Source organism: Urocitellus parryii, chromosome 2 (genome assembly GCF_045843805.1).
Source record: "Urocitellus parryii isolate mUroPar1 chromosome 2, mUroPar1.hap1, whole genome shotgun sequence".
Lineage (NCBI taxonomy): Eukaryota > Metazoa > Chordata > Mammalia > Rodentia > Sciuridae > Urocitellus > Urocitellus parryii.
In genome coordinates this window covers 64,298,259-64,314,482 of record NC_135532.1, presented here as the reverse complement: position 1 = coordinate 64,314,482, position 16,224 = coordinate 64,298,259, and the positions used below count along the sequence as shown (strand labels likewise).

The window sequence follows — 16,224 nt, the reverse complement described above, 5'->3', positions numbered from 1 at the left end:
TACATTTTGAAAGATTGAAATGCTTGTGATCAACATTTGATCCACTTGCATTATTTTAAAAAAAATTCTGAAAGTAATTTCAGATTCCAAAAAAACCTTGCTTTCAATTAGAGTAAACATAATTAGAGTGACGTCGTGCTCGGAATGGTAAATCTCCCTTTGAATCTATTAAGCATGTTATCTCCTTGTCCTGTCACTAAAAGGAATTCAGTATATACATGGAGTGTACATCTGTATTTCTCTGTATATGTTTCTAATAGAACTTGGGAAAATTAAAATAATAAAATTATAATGAATATTTTCTTGTTGTCTTTTTACATGTGCTCAAATTGATCCTTTCACTAAGTGTTGCCCTAAAAAGAGGATTCTCAAAGCTTTCAAGAAAATTTGAGAGAGCAAATGAATACATTCAGATATACATTGCCTTTAAGTTACTCAATCATTTTAGTTTTTATATTCTATAAAATATGTATTTTCCTTTTTTAACATAACTGTATCAATTGCTATATTGAAACTCTGAAGATTTAAAGACATGACTTATCCTAGCTTTGTCGATATTTGTGTCTTTCTTACAATCTTCTGCTTTGCAGTCGTTTACCAGAATTATAATGCAGCATGAATAAACCTAAAAAATGACTATTGATTACAGAGAAAGCTTTGTGAAATCATTTAGTCAGTTTCCCCACTTGAGAAATCAGTGAATAAAATAGGTCAATAGATAAGGATGGCATAATACAGTGCTATGCCTCCCTGGATTATAGAAAGGGTCAAAAAGAAATCCCCATAGAATTCATGTATTATACTCATAAAATAAAATGATACTTACCAAATCCCAACTACAAGTCCATCTTTCTACAGATCTATTCTTTTTTTTTTTTTTTTAAACCACAGCTCTGTGAATATGTTTGTATGTGTCCCTGTTTTATTTCCTTGTCACTGCCCCTTTTAACCAAATAGGATGCCCTCATCATCTGGCTAAAGAGTCTGTTGTCATCCAGGTATTCACCGGGACTCTGGCTGCAAAAGCTACTTTGTATTTTCTCACTGTCGCCTGTAACCTTACAGATCTTTTCAAAACTGCATTTCATATTGCACTAAACTCTTATCTTCTGCCGATTTTTGTTAAGTAATAGATGATGAGACCTAAGTCCACTCTCTCTTTTAGTTCCCATTCGAACGGATCTCATCAGGGGAGGAAGGGATAAGGGGGGAAGGGAGGGGAGGGGCCAGAAGGGGGCAGGAGGAGGGAAGAAAATACCTTCCCTGAACTGGTACAAGCTAAGCTTCAAACGATATCCTAGGAAAGAAATTAAAGACTTCTTAATTAGTGCAGCAATTAAGCTTTCTTGGTAGCATTTTAATCAGCACAGGCCCTATCAAAGGACAAACAGAACGATTTGCAGGTCTTTGAATTTTAAACAGTCTTATTGATTTCTGCACAATACGTCTTCACAAAACACAGGGAGAATTTTCTAATATCAGTTACAGTACTTTGAGTTTTGCTTATGCAAATTGAGTGAAGGTTGGGGAAGATGAGATGGTAGGAGAGGACCTGAAACAACCAGAGATGTAAAACAATAAACAAACAAGACAAAAGCTCTGAAAGCTAAAGATGCAATGGAGTGAGAATGTGAAATCTCTCTCAAGTTGATTTATCTGCTGTTGTTAAACACTGTTTGCTTTAATCGCTGGCAACATTTCTCAAAAAAAAAAAAAAGTAAGAGAAAGATAAGAAAAAAAAAAGAATCCTTCAATTTGTTTCAAGGCTTTTCTTTCCTAGGTATTTTAATTTGCATTATACGCCTTTTCTAATCCTATTGTTTGATCAAAGGAGTAAGTGGTGGTTCCTTCAAATAGTTTAGAGACCTGAGGTCAGGGGAAGCTCCATTCAGGTGGGGGCAAATGCCCCCAAGCCCTGTTCTGAGTGGAGCACGTGCTCAGAGGTGCAGGTTTCTGTGTAGAAGGAAATTTGGAGTTGGCTTTTAAGTAGGGTAGAATGATGACTTGGTCAGCTACCATGCTTCCTGTCTGGCTTCAGAATGTGGCAGGTATGGGATGAGTGATAGTTTAAGGAAATGTGAGAAATGTGAATGGTAAGGGCAGATTTGGGACATTTAACTTACATTTTTTCCCATTTGTGAGACTAAAATTTCAAGTGATGATATGTAGTGCAGCATCTTAAAAATCATATTGGAGTTTATTAGAAGTGAGGCATGCAATTCCACAATCAAATTTGCTTTTCAGAGCTTGGTACTTTCTTCCTCTTCCCCTGATTAACACAATAATTTGGCATTTTTCAAATGGTACTATTTTCTAAAACATACATAAACACTTAAAACAATGTTTTAATGTATGAAACATATATTGAATCCCTACTTTTAATCTAGGACAGATTTGGGGGATTGAAAAATCAATAAAATTATTTCTGAATATATTAAAATACATTGGCTAAACTAGGCCAAACAGCAGTGGCAACTTTAGTTATCATTACAGAAGTTTATCTGCTTTTCTACAAAAATTTTCTGAATTCTTGTAACTCAGAAAAACCTCTTAATCTAACTGCCATGCTCCAGAAAGTTTAGCATAAAGAGACTAATTAGCCAATAGTGTCATATTTCTCTGTAGATAGTTCCTGTACCTTTTGCCACCACACTTCAAAGAGTTTAAAGGATTGACATGATAAGGAGAAAAGTGATGATAATTTCAACACCAAAATGGCAAAAATTTCATCCTCAATACTAAGAACCTGCTGTTAATAGTTAATGTCTACAATCCAGGGAATGCTTGTTTCATATCTTGTGAAGTCACTGAGCATGTGTAGACAGGTTCAATGCCTCACTATTTAAGATTCCTATAGATATGAAGCAACAAACTGACATGACTATGCTCAAATCATATGTTGGGCAAAGATCCTTGAATAAGTACCTCCATGCAACAAGTGAGAAAAGAGAAGAAAAGGACAGATAAAAGAAAGAAGAGAGTCACTCTAAACTCTGCCTAATGTTTTCAAGCACAGTTACCCTTTCTGCCTTTACAAGTTAACCAGCAAGCTTAGTTTTTGTTCTCATTATTTACATAACAAACATTTTCATTGACAAAATGAAAAGGACTTTCCCAAAATATAGTTGTGTCTTTCAAATATGAAAAAAAAACCCACAGAAATATCATGTTACTTAAATAACACACTAGCAACTAGTCTTGGGTCTTAAAGGATATGAGGATGGTTGGCTACTCTGAAAGACAGGTGAATTAATTATAGAGTTTTGGATGAGAAAATCAGTGTGTTTTTGTTTTCCAGTTTTTAAGTCTTTAAGAGTGTCCAAATCTCTTTGAATTCTCTGAGTATAATAGGTATTTCTGACCTGTCTTCAGGGTGAAAGTGAAGTTACTCTAAAGGATCCATCTCATGGCAAGTATTTATTTTTGCAGTCTATCAGGAGGGAAGGGATTATATAAAGCATTGTTATTCTTAAACGATTTTGGACTTTCTCCCCACAACTTGAAAGCTACCCTGAAATTTTCACTATCTTTATAAAAAATAAATAATTTAATAGAGAAATAAAACAACCAGACGCATAAAACATTACGCTCTGCTTACATGTGAATTTTCCTCAAAATAATTTCTTAATAATCATGAAGCAGGGATGTGTTTTCATTTAAATCTCTTTGCAACAACGCTTGGAGATATATCCTAAATCCTTGAAGGAGAACTCAGAGCGCTCTGGCTCCTGTGGAAGTTGTCAGGCGATGGCTTAGAAGCTTTGGGGAAAAAAAATTACGAGTCGTCGCGGAAGGAATTGAATATTAGACATGCAACCTAACGGTAGTAGTAGAAGAGAAGCAGATGATGGTCTATCTTTCCTTTTCCGATCGCCACTTCTGTGTCCCAGGCTTTTCCTCTCCGTCCCTCCCACAGTTTCTTTCCATATCCTCCCCCTCCCCTCCTCCTTTTCTTGTTCCCTCTCTCCCCCCACCCCTCTCTCCCCCTACGTCTCGCGCTCTCGGAGTCTCTGCTCCGAGTTCCTGGTTGGATAATTTGGGTTAATACTAGTGAGTGAGGTTTTTGCGGCTTCAAAGGGTATTTCAAGTTTCCGGAGCTCCTCCCCTCTGCACCGTGTGACAACAACAACTCGTCCAGCCGGCAGCCTGCACTTTTCAGCTCATTTTCTCTCTGTCATTCCCCTCTCAATCTTTGATCAATGTACTTGCCAGGGAGAACCCAAGTCCCTCAATCCTCCTCCTTTCCACCTTCATCCTTAACTTTGTGCTAGAGCGGGACCCACACAACAACAGCCGACCCTCCCCGCCCCCGCCCCCCCCCCAAACCAGCCCTCGATCCCAGCCCCTGGAGAGGACTCGCATTTCGACTTGCGGGACACTTTGTGCGTTTCTCTCTAGAGCGCCTCTCTCGCTCGCCCCTCCTGCGCTCGCTCTTTCTTACCCTCACCTCCTTTTTTCCCCCTTCTCTCCCTTTCTCCTCGTCCTCTCCTAGAGTTGTTGTTGTTGTTGTTGCCCCTCTTGCTTCTACTCCCCCCTTTCCCCCGTCCCCTCCCGGGGGTGTGTGGCAACTTTTCCCCTCTCTTCTCCTCCTTCTGTTTCCCCCCTTATATGTGACCATGGCAGTGCCGGCGGCTTTGATCCCTCCGACCCAGCTGGTCCCCCCTCAACCCCCGATCTCCACTTCTGCTTCCTCCTCTGGCACCACCACCTCCACCTCCTCGGCGACCTCGTCTCCGGCTCCGTCCATAGGACCCTCCGTGTCCTCTGGGCCAACTCTGTTCCGGCCCGAGCCCATCGCTTCTTCGGCGGCGGCGGCGGCGGCGGCCACAGTCACCTCTCCCGGCGGCGGCGGCGGCAGCGGAGGCGGCAGCGGAGGCAACGGAGGCGGCGGCGGCGGCGGCGGCGGCGGCAGCAACTGCAACCCCAGCCTGGCCGCCGGGAGCAACGGCAGCAGCGGCAGCGGCGGTGGCAGCATTAGCGCTGGCGGCGGCGGCGCCTCCAGCACCCCCATCAACGCGAGCACCGGCAGCAGCAGCAGCAGCAGCAGTAGCAGCAGCAGCAGCAGTAGTAGCAGCAGCAGTAGCAGCAGCAGCAGCAGCTGCGGCCCCCTCCCCGGGAAACCCGTGTACTCAACCCCGTCCCCAGTGGAAAACACCCCCCAGAATAATGAGTGCAAAATGGTGGATCTGAGGGGGGCCAAAGTGGCTTCCTTCACGGTGGAGGGCTGCGAGCTGATCTGCCTGCCCCAGGCTTTCGACCTGTTCCTGAAGCACTTGGTGGGGGGCTTGCACACGGTCTACACCAAGCTGAAGCGGTTGGAGATCACGCCGGTGGTGTGCAATGTGGAACAGGTTCGCATCCTGAGGGGACTGGGCGCCATCCAGCCCGGAGTGAACCGCTGCAAACTCATCTCCAGGAAGGACTTCGAGACTCTCTACAATGACTGCACCAACGCAAGGTAAAGAGCAGAGTGTAGCCTCTGCCGCCCCCAGCCCCTTCCCACCCGCCTCCTCGCCCTTTCCTTGCTCCCTTTCCGGCTCTGCTTGCTCCGCGCGCCCGCGAGCCGCGCGTCCTTGCGAGCGCGGCCCTCTGGTTTTCTTCTTTGGAGCTCGCCAGCCGCGCCCGACCCCCTGACAAGTTGGCACTTCACTCTGCCCAAATCTAGCTCTCTTTCGGCCGGGTCAATCTTTGCTCGACTGGCCGCCAGCTCTTGGATGCTGTGGGGCTTGGGAACCCCAAGACTCAGGGCGGAGGGGGCGGGAAGGAGGACGGCGCCTTTCTAGGAGCCACTGCCCCTTCCCGGCGCGCGTCGGCTTCTGGGAACCTCTCTCCGAGCTGTTGCCGGAGTGTGCGCTCCCAGGGACCTGGGTTCCACCGCAAGCCTCTGGGCACCTCCCGGGGGCGGGGGGAGGTCGTGACCCTGCCCCGCAGGGTTTTTGGAGCAAGGAGACACTCTCCGGGTGAGCGGCCGGTTAGGAGGCCAAGGGAGTGGGTTGGCAGTCGACGAGGGCACTTTGAGGTCAGATAGGGAACGACTCCTGAGGCTGAGAGACCCTGGGCAATCCCCGGGTACAGACACTCAGGGAGTTCAGCCCCAAGTCCCAAGGGACAGCTTTTCGAAAGGAAGGTCCGTGTGTGTGCGCATGTGTGTGTCCGCGTGTGAGCGTGTGCGTGTGCAAAGGAAATAAAGGGGTTATGATTGCCCCAAGACAGATGCGAGGGCACCAGCAGGTTTTCTTCTATTGGGGAAGGTGAGCGGGTGCCCCAGACTTTAGAAAGCCGAACTAGGGAGACTGGAAAGGAAGACCACAGCGCGTTCGCTTGCTCACTCATTTCAAAGTGCGACTTCTTTTTTCATTTCTTTCTTTTTCTCTTCTTTCTTTCGTCTTCTTCTTCTTCTTCTTCTTCTTTTTTTTTTTTCAAAGGCCAGTAGCTCCCCCAAGGAGCAGGTGCACGTTTTGCACTGGGATGCTCTGCGGGCCTGAATACTTGTCTTCGCTGGCTTTCCAGCCCCGCAAAGGCGCGCCCAGAGGCGGCTTCAGGATAGGTCCCGGGGCCCTACCAGTTTTATGCTAATGATGTTCAGTGGGGGAGGTTCTACCAGGAGGGGGCGGGAGTGGGGTAACTTGTCAATTTGGGGTAGAAATGAAGATTCCACTCGCTTTCGCAATTCCGCTTTGTCCCCACCACCGCTCGCTTCAGGGAAGCGCAGAGGGAAAAGTTCAGAGATTCCTAGAGAAAGCGACTACGGAAAGTTGGAGACCACAGGCAGGCACGTGGGAACAGGGCGCAAAATTTAAGTGGAATAAGTGGAAACTTCCCTACCTTCCAAATAAGTTTAAAGACCGAAGGAATGGAGTTAGTGTGTGTCCCTAGAAGAGCTAGGGAAGCTGAAGTGGAAGGAAAGAGAGGAGACCAGGTAAAAATGAGAATGAAAAAAGCCTCTAGCAATTCCTTCCTTGGAGAAAGATTCCTGGGTACTGCTGGAGAAGGTTGTAAACCCCAAAAGACTCAAACTCAAAGAAGCACTTGTCTTATCCCGACCTTGCTAGACATTCTTTTCCATGTTTATTTGCCTTTCTTCACATGAAACAAAGATGTATATCTCGGTTTTGAACCTTCAATTCGAATTTTTTTTTTTTTAGTATATTCTGTGTGTGTGTGAGTGTGTGTGTGTGTGTGTGTGTGTGTGTGTGTGTGTATGCGCGCATGAGTGCCCAAGTGCATGGGCAGGTGGCAGTAGAGATGGGGGTGGGGGTGACCATGATCACTAAACATCATTTACTCAGACAATTGGAGTTCTTACTCACGTACTCATCCATAAGGTAAAATATTTGCCCCAAATCCATTAAAACTATTCGAACCAGGACAGACTATTATTTTGGAGTTGTTCTGAAGAATGTTATGTAAAAATTAAGTCAGTTCAAATCCGATTGTTACAAAATTGGCTGTCCAATAAATGGGTAACTGGCTGGTTTTCTCCGAATGCTGTGTGTGCACGCGCGTTTTGTGTGTGTGTGTGTGTGTGTGTGTATGGAACACATTGTACGAGATAATCAATGCCCATTTTAGTACACACATTCACAATTGTTTGAGAAAAGTTCCTTCAGTGACTGCATTATAATGTTGTAATCAATGTAACACTTGATTATTTTTATTTTGTGAATTTTTGTTCAGACTTTAAAGTCCTCATCAAATGGTTGAAGAATACTCCTAAAGTTATTAACTAGACATTTTAAAAAGTTTTTTCTTTTTTCCCCTGAGATTAACAGCTCTGAGTTTAAACTTTCAGAACTAAGATAAGTTAAATCCAGTGGAACTGTTCATCCCTCCAAAAATATCTCATCATTACTCTAATTATGTTTCAATTACCTGGCCTTAATACTTTGCAATTAAATGTGTTGTTCTAAAATCCCATTTTAGGTTATTTTTAAATTAAATATGGGAAGTTTATTGATTTAATTTTGAATTTTGATCTTATACCAACTAAAAAGCTTGCTCAAACTTAAATACATGCAAATATGTAGTCATTAACCTGAGAAGAAGTGTAGTTGTTGATATCTACCTAGGTTTTCCTAACTCTGTCATTGACTAAGGAAATAGAAAATTTGTAATTGAAGGGTTCAATCCCCACCACAGCAAGGAAAAGAAAAAGGAAATTTAAATTTAAAATTGAACTATCCTTCACCAAAATGTACTGTTTGCATATTACAATGCTGACATCATTATTTTCAATGGTAATTACCAGTGTTGTTGTTTTATTTCTTTACTTTGAAAGCAACAATCTAAATATTTTGCATTTTAAATTAAAAAAATTCCATTTTATTTAAATCCAATTTACAACTTTGCTTTTAAAAATCTTTTTTTTTTCATTTATCTAGACATATTGATCCTTTCACTCTTGTTTCTACTCTAGCTATTTAACAGACTAAGGACATAATTTACACAGACTATAAGAGAAATAGTGCAAGAAGGCAAATTATATAAAGTTACATGTGTATATGTTTGTATTTATATATAGTGTATAGGTAGTATTATGAATACATAGGTACACATGGTGTGTGTGTGTGTGAGTGAAAGAAATATCAAATCTTAGTACTCTCAGATTTTTATAGAACATATATCTAATTATGACTCTCAGAACTACTTAATACCAGGAAATCCAAGGAACCAAAATGATGCTAAAGAAAAGAAAGGCTCATAAATTGGAGTTTATGCTTAAAGTGGCTCAGTAAGTTAGCAGCAATCCTTAGAGTAGAGTTGATTTGCCTGGGACCCTTGTATTTGTATGCTGTCTATGAAAACTGGAGTAAATGTTTAAGCCATCTGTCATTACCACTAGATGATGAAAAAGAGACTATCACCTGCTAGATAGTAAAACTAAAAAGTGTAGGTCTCAAAACATGAAAGAAAATGTAAGGAACTATATTTAAAAGTTGTCAAGGGGCAAACTCTGACCTTTTCCAGCTTCCTCCAATTATTATTTTAAAACTAAACATTAGTTGCATGGACTTGTCTATTGCAATAGAGGTCACTTAATTAACTGCTAACCATTAAATAACAACAACAACAACAACAAAAGAAAAGTAATTATGTACATGATGAAGTCTCTGTTTGCACGAGTCAATTGCTGTCTGTAGATTTGGGTTAGGATTCATCTTTCTGTGAATTCAAGTAATAAAATGTGACTCTTGTGTTATGTTATCTAACATGCTTATTTCTTTGATTATTGTCAGAAGATGATCTTGTCTCATGATCTTTCAAACCAGATTGTGATATAACTTCTATATAGCTCTAAATTTGGGAAATTTTAAACTTGAATAGATTCAAGTTAGTTTTATTAGACATTTTATATATATATACACATATATTAACAAATAATATTGTTTTCCTTAAAAGTTGATACCATTCATGGACATAAAATTGAAAGACTTGCTAAGCCTTTTATGTTTAAATAGAAATATCTGAACAAAATTTTAGTATAAGAAGTATAAGATTTTTTTTTCTAGTTCTTGGCTTGATTTTTCTTGTCAGGAGTTTTAATAAAGATGGCAAGCTGAAACAGTCTATATTTATTTAACATTTCCCCTGTTGCCTGTTTTTCAATGGCACAGACTCATGCATCGATAAAGTTTCAACACAAATACAGATTCACTCTTTCTAACAGATAATTATGATACTTGGCACTGAGAAATTCAAGGATTACTTCAAATGAAGAGAGGCTATGCTTTTGAAGTTTTTGTATTACAGTAGATTAATGGTTCCTATAAAGCCTAGTGTCTCATTTTATAACATTTCAAAAGGAATGCAACATAATTAGAAGACCAAGGCATAAAATATGAAAGTTTGTTTGGTCCCTGAACTTATTTCTCTCTACTTTAAATATGTTAGAAAATTGCAATTTAATAACAAATGTATGAATAAAATAAAAATATTCTAACCTAGATTTACATGGCTCAAATACAGTTGTTTGGGTAGTATCTTTCAACCTGATATTTTTCTTGGAATTAGTCTCCAAAAATATCACAGTCATTATTGTTAAAAGTGCACTTGGTTATTAAGATGTTTTGCTTTCTGAACTCTATAGTTTATCAGTTAATGCTCTAAGAGAAGAAATTTGATTTGTACAAATTATGTTTTATTTTGTGACACTTCAAATATTACAAAGAATGAAGACCAGGACAGGCTTTTTCACTCCGTGTTCTCTTACACAGTTTTAAGCATTTTGTGTAGTATTTTTAAATCATTACTTTATTATTAAAATCTGCTGCTGCTTTTTGTTTAATCTATTATATTTCACTGAAGTTGTATACAAATTACTGAGACAAATACTAGCCACCCTCTTTTTGCCTCGATACTACCCCCAGTCCCCTGAGATGTGACACCCAATATTGATTAAAGTCTTGGCAGGATTTGAGCATAAATCACCCGTCTCTTTGGCGATTTACTAGGTGTGATTCACCAGCATACAGAAACATGATATGCTTTATTGTTTCTCACTTGATGCTTTGTTTTTGAAATGTAAGTAACATTTGTAAATTAGCTTAATGTGCAACCAAGTAGTTGTTGTTTTAAAGACAATTTTGTGCTTTGACTATCAATTAGGATTATTTTACCTTTCCAAGTTATTTTACTCAATTGTTTCATACAATTGCCTTTGTCAATCAAGTGAAATAGTCATCAAAATAGCATTGTATTAGCAATATAGAACACAATCATTGCAGAATATAATAGGAAATGAAACTCTCACAGGTTGTAAACTGTCTCCCTTTGAATCTTTGTGTGAAGAAATTAGTTTGAAGTATGTCTTTTAAATAGGTACAGGTGAGTCTTCCAGATTTCATTAAACATTTTGATTTTAAGATTTCTGTTACTTGTTTTTTTTTTAAAAACTCTGCTTAAATTTAAACTGTTTAAATTTTTTCTTTCAAGGATGTAATTTCTAAATTGTTCATACAAAAAGTCGCATCAAGTTATATGATTTTAAAATGATAGGAAATGTAGAAATTGATATGGACTACTTAGGTATTAAAAATGTAATCAAGATAAGGGTTTGTCATTGTATATTTGAATTGTTAAAACAATATGACCTTAGTTTGTTCCAGCATGTGCCATTTTCTTAACTGAGGCAGTGGATTTTGATTGGTTGGTTATACACACACACACACAGTGCGTGTGTGTGTGTGTGTGTGTGTGTGTGTGTGTGTAACATACAATAATAAAATATATGAATGTATATATGTATGCGAATATATGTACTTATATAAATGCTACAGTTTAAACAACCTAGCTAAATCTACATATTTTCAGATTTTGGGAATTCATTAAGCAACCCTTTGCCATTATATTTGTTGTGTTCATTGGTTAATTTTTTTAAAAAAAGACAATGTTGAATTTAAAGACCACTTAATGCAACCTGAATAGTAAGTGTAACATCAAAGGCTCTGGTTTTTCACATCTGCACATATTTCAAACATAGCAGAGATTCTGTGTGAACCTACATTGTGCTGAAATTCCTTTACTTTCCCTTTTCTCAATTTGCCAAAAGTATTTTTAATCAAAAGTGATTTTATGCTAAAGTATCTGTATTTTAAAATAACTTTTATTTGCTGATATTTTTGCTTTTTAGGGTATGTCACATACAGGAATGACTTTATTGGAGTAGTGTAGGTAGTTTATCAACTTCTTGCTTTGCAAAACAAAGAATACCAAGGGTAAGATATTTGTATTCAGTCCTAATGAGCTATTGTTAGATTAACTAGTGGTTCTCTTTATTTTGATGCACCTATTTAGTTGAAGAAGAATTCTGAGAATCTGTTGAGAGTGTGACCATTGCTGCTGGTTGTAGGCATTTAAATGATAAACTTTTTGTATAAGTGTTCAAATGTGCAATTTAAAAATATATATTTATATGTCAAGTTAAATAGAGAAAATCACCCAAATTGCAATTTAATCTAAAGTTAAAGACCCCAGCCCAGGTTCATTTTTAAATTTCTTAGTGTCTTCTGGCATGGATTACATTTATTAGAGAAAAACATTCTCCCACTTAAAAAAACAAAAACAAAAACTGCATCTTTAGAATTTTCTGTATAGGCTACTCCATGTGCCAATGGCTGAATTTTATTCAAGGTGTGGCCTTCTTATTTTCTGATCCAAAATAGCATATAGTTGATTTGGGATTTTAAGGTGGGAATCTTCTGCACATTTAAAGTATGTGACTTGTCTGGAAGTTGCCAGAGGCAAATGATTAAACTGCATAACTTACTATGTCATTGTTTAATTGGTCTTTTTTATATAAATATATTGAATATCCTACACTATGCAGCACAGAAACACACTGAAAGCCACTTGCTTTAAAACAAGTTTTAGGGAGTAATGAGGGGGAGAGAGAGAGAGAGAGAGAGAGAGAGAGAGAGAGAGAGAGAGAGGGGAACAATGAACAATGTTTTACATAAGAATCTAAAATAATCATTTTATATACTGAATACAATATCTGGAATACATTATACATTTCTAGTAAGAAGTTAAATTAAAATAAGGCAGGGACAGAAATACAAATACTGCCTGATCTCACCTCTATATGCAATCTAAAAACGTTGAATTCTTAAGAAACAAAGTAGAATGGTGGTAACCAGTGGTTGGGATGATATTGGTAAAAGGATACAAAATTCCAGTTAGATTAGAGGAATAAGGTCAAGAGATCTGTCATACAACATAGTGACTAATAATAGACCTTTATAAATCCCATAGAGAATTTTGAAATAGTGCTTATGTTTGACAAAAAACTTTAAGCCATAATTTTCATAAAGCAAATATTGAAATAGGCAACATAATAAATCAATTAATTTTGATGAGTCACATTGAGGAATAATTGAGGAATGTTTTTCTTTCCTTAGTATAAATAAATGGAGAAGTAAACATAATAGATTAAAATTTCACAGTTTTAAATTATCTTTGTATTTTTATGGCATTAATATTCCTAAATAATTAAAGTATGTTTCCTATCACAACAGGAAAAAATAACACTGTTTTTTCAAGAGCAAACAAAGTATATCTCAGGAAACAAAGTGTGCTAGATGAAAGGGAACTATTTAATGGAACCATGTAGAAGCATTTGCAGTAAATACTTGTAAACTCCATTTAAGGCATATGGGTCATATCTTAATTAAAGGCAATGAAAATAAATATCTAGTATGTGTTAAACAAGAAATACTTTATTATATTCACATATCAGGCAAATGAAATATTTTGTTGAAATCTTAAACTATATCCTGAAGTTTTATTAAAACTAACAATAATTCATCATGTTATGTTTTCAGTGTTATATTTTTAAAAGATTTTATTGATGTGTGAACAAAGTAAATCACTGAAGACATAACAAATCTTTGAACTAACATATACTGATATATTCACAGTATTCTTAGTTTTTATTTAAAATCTCATGTTTAAACTTAATTTAAGCAAATTCTCTGAAATGATATTGCTTGACCTAGGCATTTTCTAGTTTAACAGTGCCTTTGAATTTTAAAGAAATTAGTTGGAGCACTTTTGATTTTCATATTACCAGTCACACACCTTATACTCAGATGTTCTTGCATGTGCAACAAGTGTAAAATTTTTATCATCATTTTAGACATCTCTATAGTGGGCATTTCTATTCCTGTTAATCTTAAGCTCATTTGTAGTCTATGTATTTACACACATATATGTTTATGTGTATATATACACACACACACATACACACACACTCACACAACTACAGGATATGGGGCCATAGGACAAATAGCTTATCAATAAAACTGGCTTTACTTTTTCTTTTCAGAATTTATACAGGCATAAAATACATGAGGAGCACATTTTACTTACCTCATGATAATTTAAGGAAATTCAAAAGATGCAGTTTTCTGTAAAAGAAATAATTTAAACTTAAATATTTTAAAATACAGTGTACAATGTATAGTTACTGACAGTGATTAAAAACTTAGCTAATTTTCCTAGATCTTAATTTTTATAACTAAAATATTCTTTTAATTTGCTATTTAAAAGATACATATGTGGTAATTATTTTATTGGTATGAAGTAAATATTCAACAGTTAGGTACTAGATTTTGCCCATAATTGAATAACACTAAATGTGCTTGATGTTCTTGTTTCATTTATTTTATTATTTTATCTCATTGCTTCTTGAACTTCAGAGCAAGTATATTTTTAGAATCAGTGGATAAATGATAGGAAAACAATTTCATAACCTGAAGAAAAGTGACTGTCTTCTAAAAGCCTTGCCATCAATGAGATGAGTTAGGAATGAGGTCAGTGGGTTAATCTTCAGGTCTGCATAAGGAGATGTGTATTACCACTTCTTGCAGTAGGCTGTAATTGTCTTTGAAAACACCTGGTAAAGGACCAGTTAAGTTGAAATCAATTACTTTCTCAATCATTCCATGGCATTTGTCAAGTCATTACTTCACTGGTAAAAGTGCAAGCAAGCAGACATTCTTTTTCAAAGTAGAAAGCAGCTTATAAAACAGTGTCTACTTAAGTTTCTGCTTCATCAAAAACATGGAAATGAAAACAACCCACATCTTTTATGTAATAAATAAGCCTTTCACACAATTATTTGATCAGAAATTCATCTTTGCATTTAGTTATCTTAATGTAAACGAATATTTAATATCACTTTGTGCCTCATGGGGGGGCAGGGAGAGAGAAAGAAAGAGAGAGAGAGAGAGAGAGAGAGAGAGAGAGAGAGAGAGAGAGAGAGAGAGAGAGAGAGACTGGTTTCGAAGTATTTTATGACTTTTGTGATCTGATACCTGTATTCTTACCCTCTAAGAATGCTCTGACAAGTGTGTATGATAATCAAAGATGAATGTGTGTCTGCTGTTCACTGATTCTTTCTTCACACCATTGACAGCACATGCAGATTTGAACTTGTAGCTAGGAACAGTGCTTCCATGCTTCAAATTGCCAAAAGACCCCCAGGGATAGAAACTTGACCTGCTTTTATGAAACCATAGAATTACATTTATACAAGTTACCCCATGGGAAAGGAATGAACTGATCCCAATTCAAACCTTAATATTGAAGCCTTCTGGGTCAAATTTGATTTTTTTTTCTTTCTGTTAACACCTGTATGGCTACCATATTTAGTCACTTGATATTCTTAGAAACATTTTTAAAAATTATTCATTAATGATATTGTACTATTAAGCCAAAGCAGCTCTTTCATTATGTTTTAATGTCATTTTTTTGGACAAAATATCTAATGTACATGTATATCTATGTATGTATCCTAGATTTAGGGAGTTTAAACACAAATTTAATTCCAGGTGAAAATATTTATTTTGCACTTTTGAAATAATTTATCTGCATTAATGAGTTAGTCCAACTAGGAGAAGAAACTTTTGAAAAGAGTTTTTCTTGGTTATAACATATTTCAGCATAAGATACATGAATGTATCTAATTTTTCTTAGTTACATTTTAAATGGTTATATTCCTTATTTTCTTTTTTAGTTAGGCTACTTGAAGGGGTTTCCAAAAGCCTATTTTTGCCATTAATAGAAGCAAATGAAGGTAGTTTTATTTTATTTTAAAATAAAAGATCCTTTTATTTTAGTTGGATTCACTATAGTTACATGGAATGGGTATAAATTGGAATTTAATTCAACAAATGTTGTAACTAAAGAGGATTTTAGGTATGTAGTAGTTTGCTTAGTTTCTGTAATATCAAAATGATGTATCACACATATGCAAAGGAGTAAATTATCTGAATATGTAAGGTTATAATATCTCTTTGCTTATAAAACTTACAGTATTAATGACCACCATTATATTACTGAATGAGGGCCAACTTCTCAACCTTATGTAAAAATAATTTATAAATGGTAAAACACCACATATATTTGTTATTACAATTAATATGGTGTTAAATGATTCCATTGTTCTATTTTGGAGTTGATGTGAGTAAATTCCTTTCCCAATTAAATATTTAAATGAATTTCAAACACTTTCACTTTTTAAATTTAATATCTTTAAAACCATTTGTGGAAGATATTTTTATTAGATATTTCTCAATAAGAACTAAACATAAAACTTCCTTATAAGAATGGCTATAATAAGTCAGTCTTTGGAGTATAGATAGGGAAACATTAAAAAAAAGAAGGGTTCTAATGGGAGGTACAATACTTTCTTCACTAAGTCATGTTCAAGAAGAAAATATTTGG

The 16,224-nt window shown here is 37.1% G+C and overlaps 1 protein-coding gene across 2 annotated transcripts in view; it reads left to right on the top strand.

Moving 5' to 3' along the window:
* Positions 1–4,388: 4,388 nt before the first annotated feature.
* Dach1 (dachshund family transcription factor 1) overlaps positions 4,389–16,224 on the top strand; it is a 389,973-nt gene continuing 378,137 nt past the window's right edge. For both annotated transcript variants that reach the window (XM_077792816.1, XM_077792818.1), the window contains exon 1: positions 4,389–5,458. In XM_077792816.1, coding sequence (XP_077648942.1) covers positions 4,617–5,458 — 842 coding nt within the window. In that variant the 5' untranslated portion in view covers positions 4,389–4,616. The remainder of the gene's footprint in view (positions 5,459–16,224) is intronic.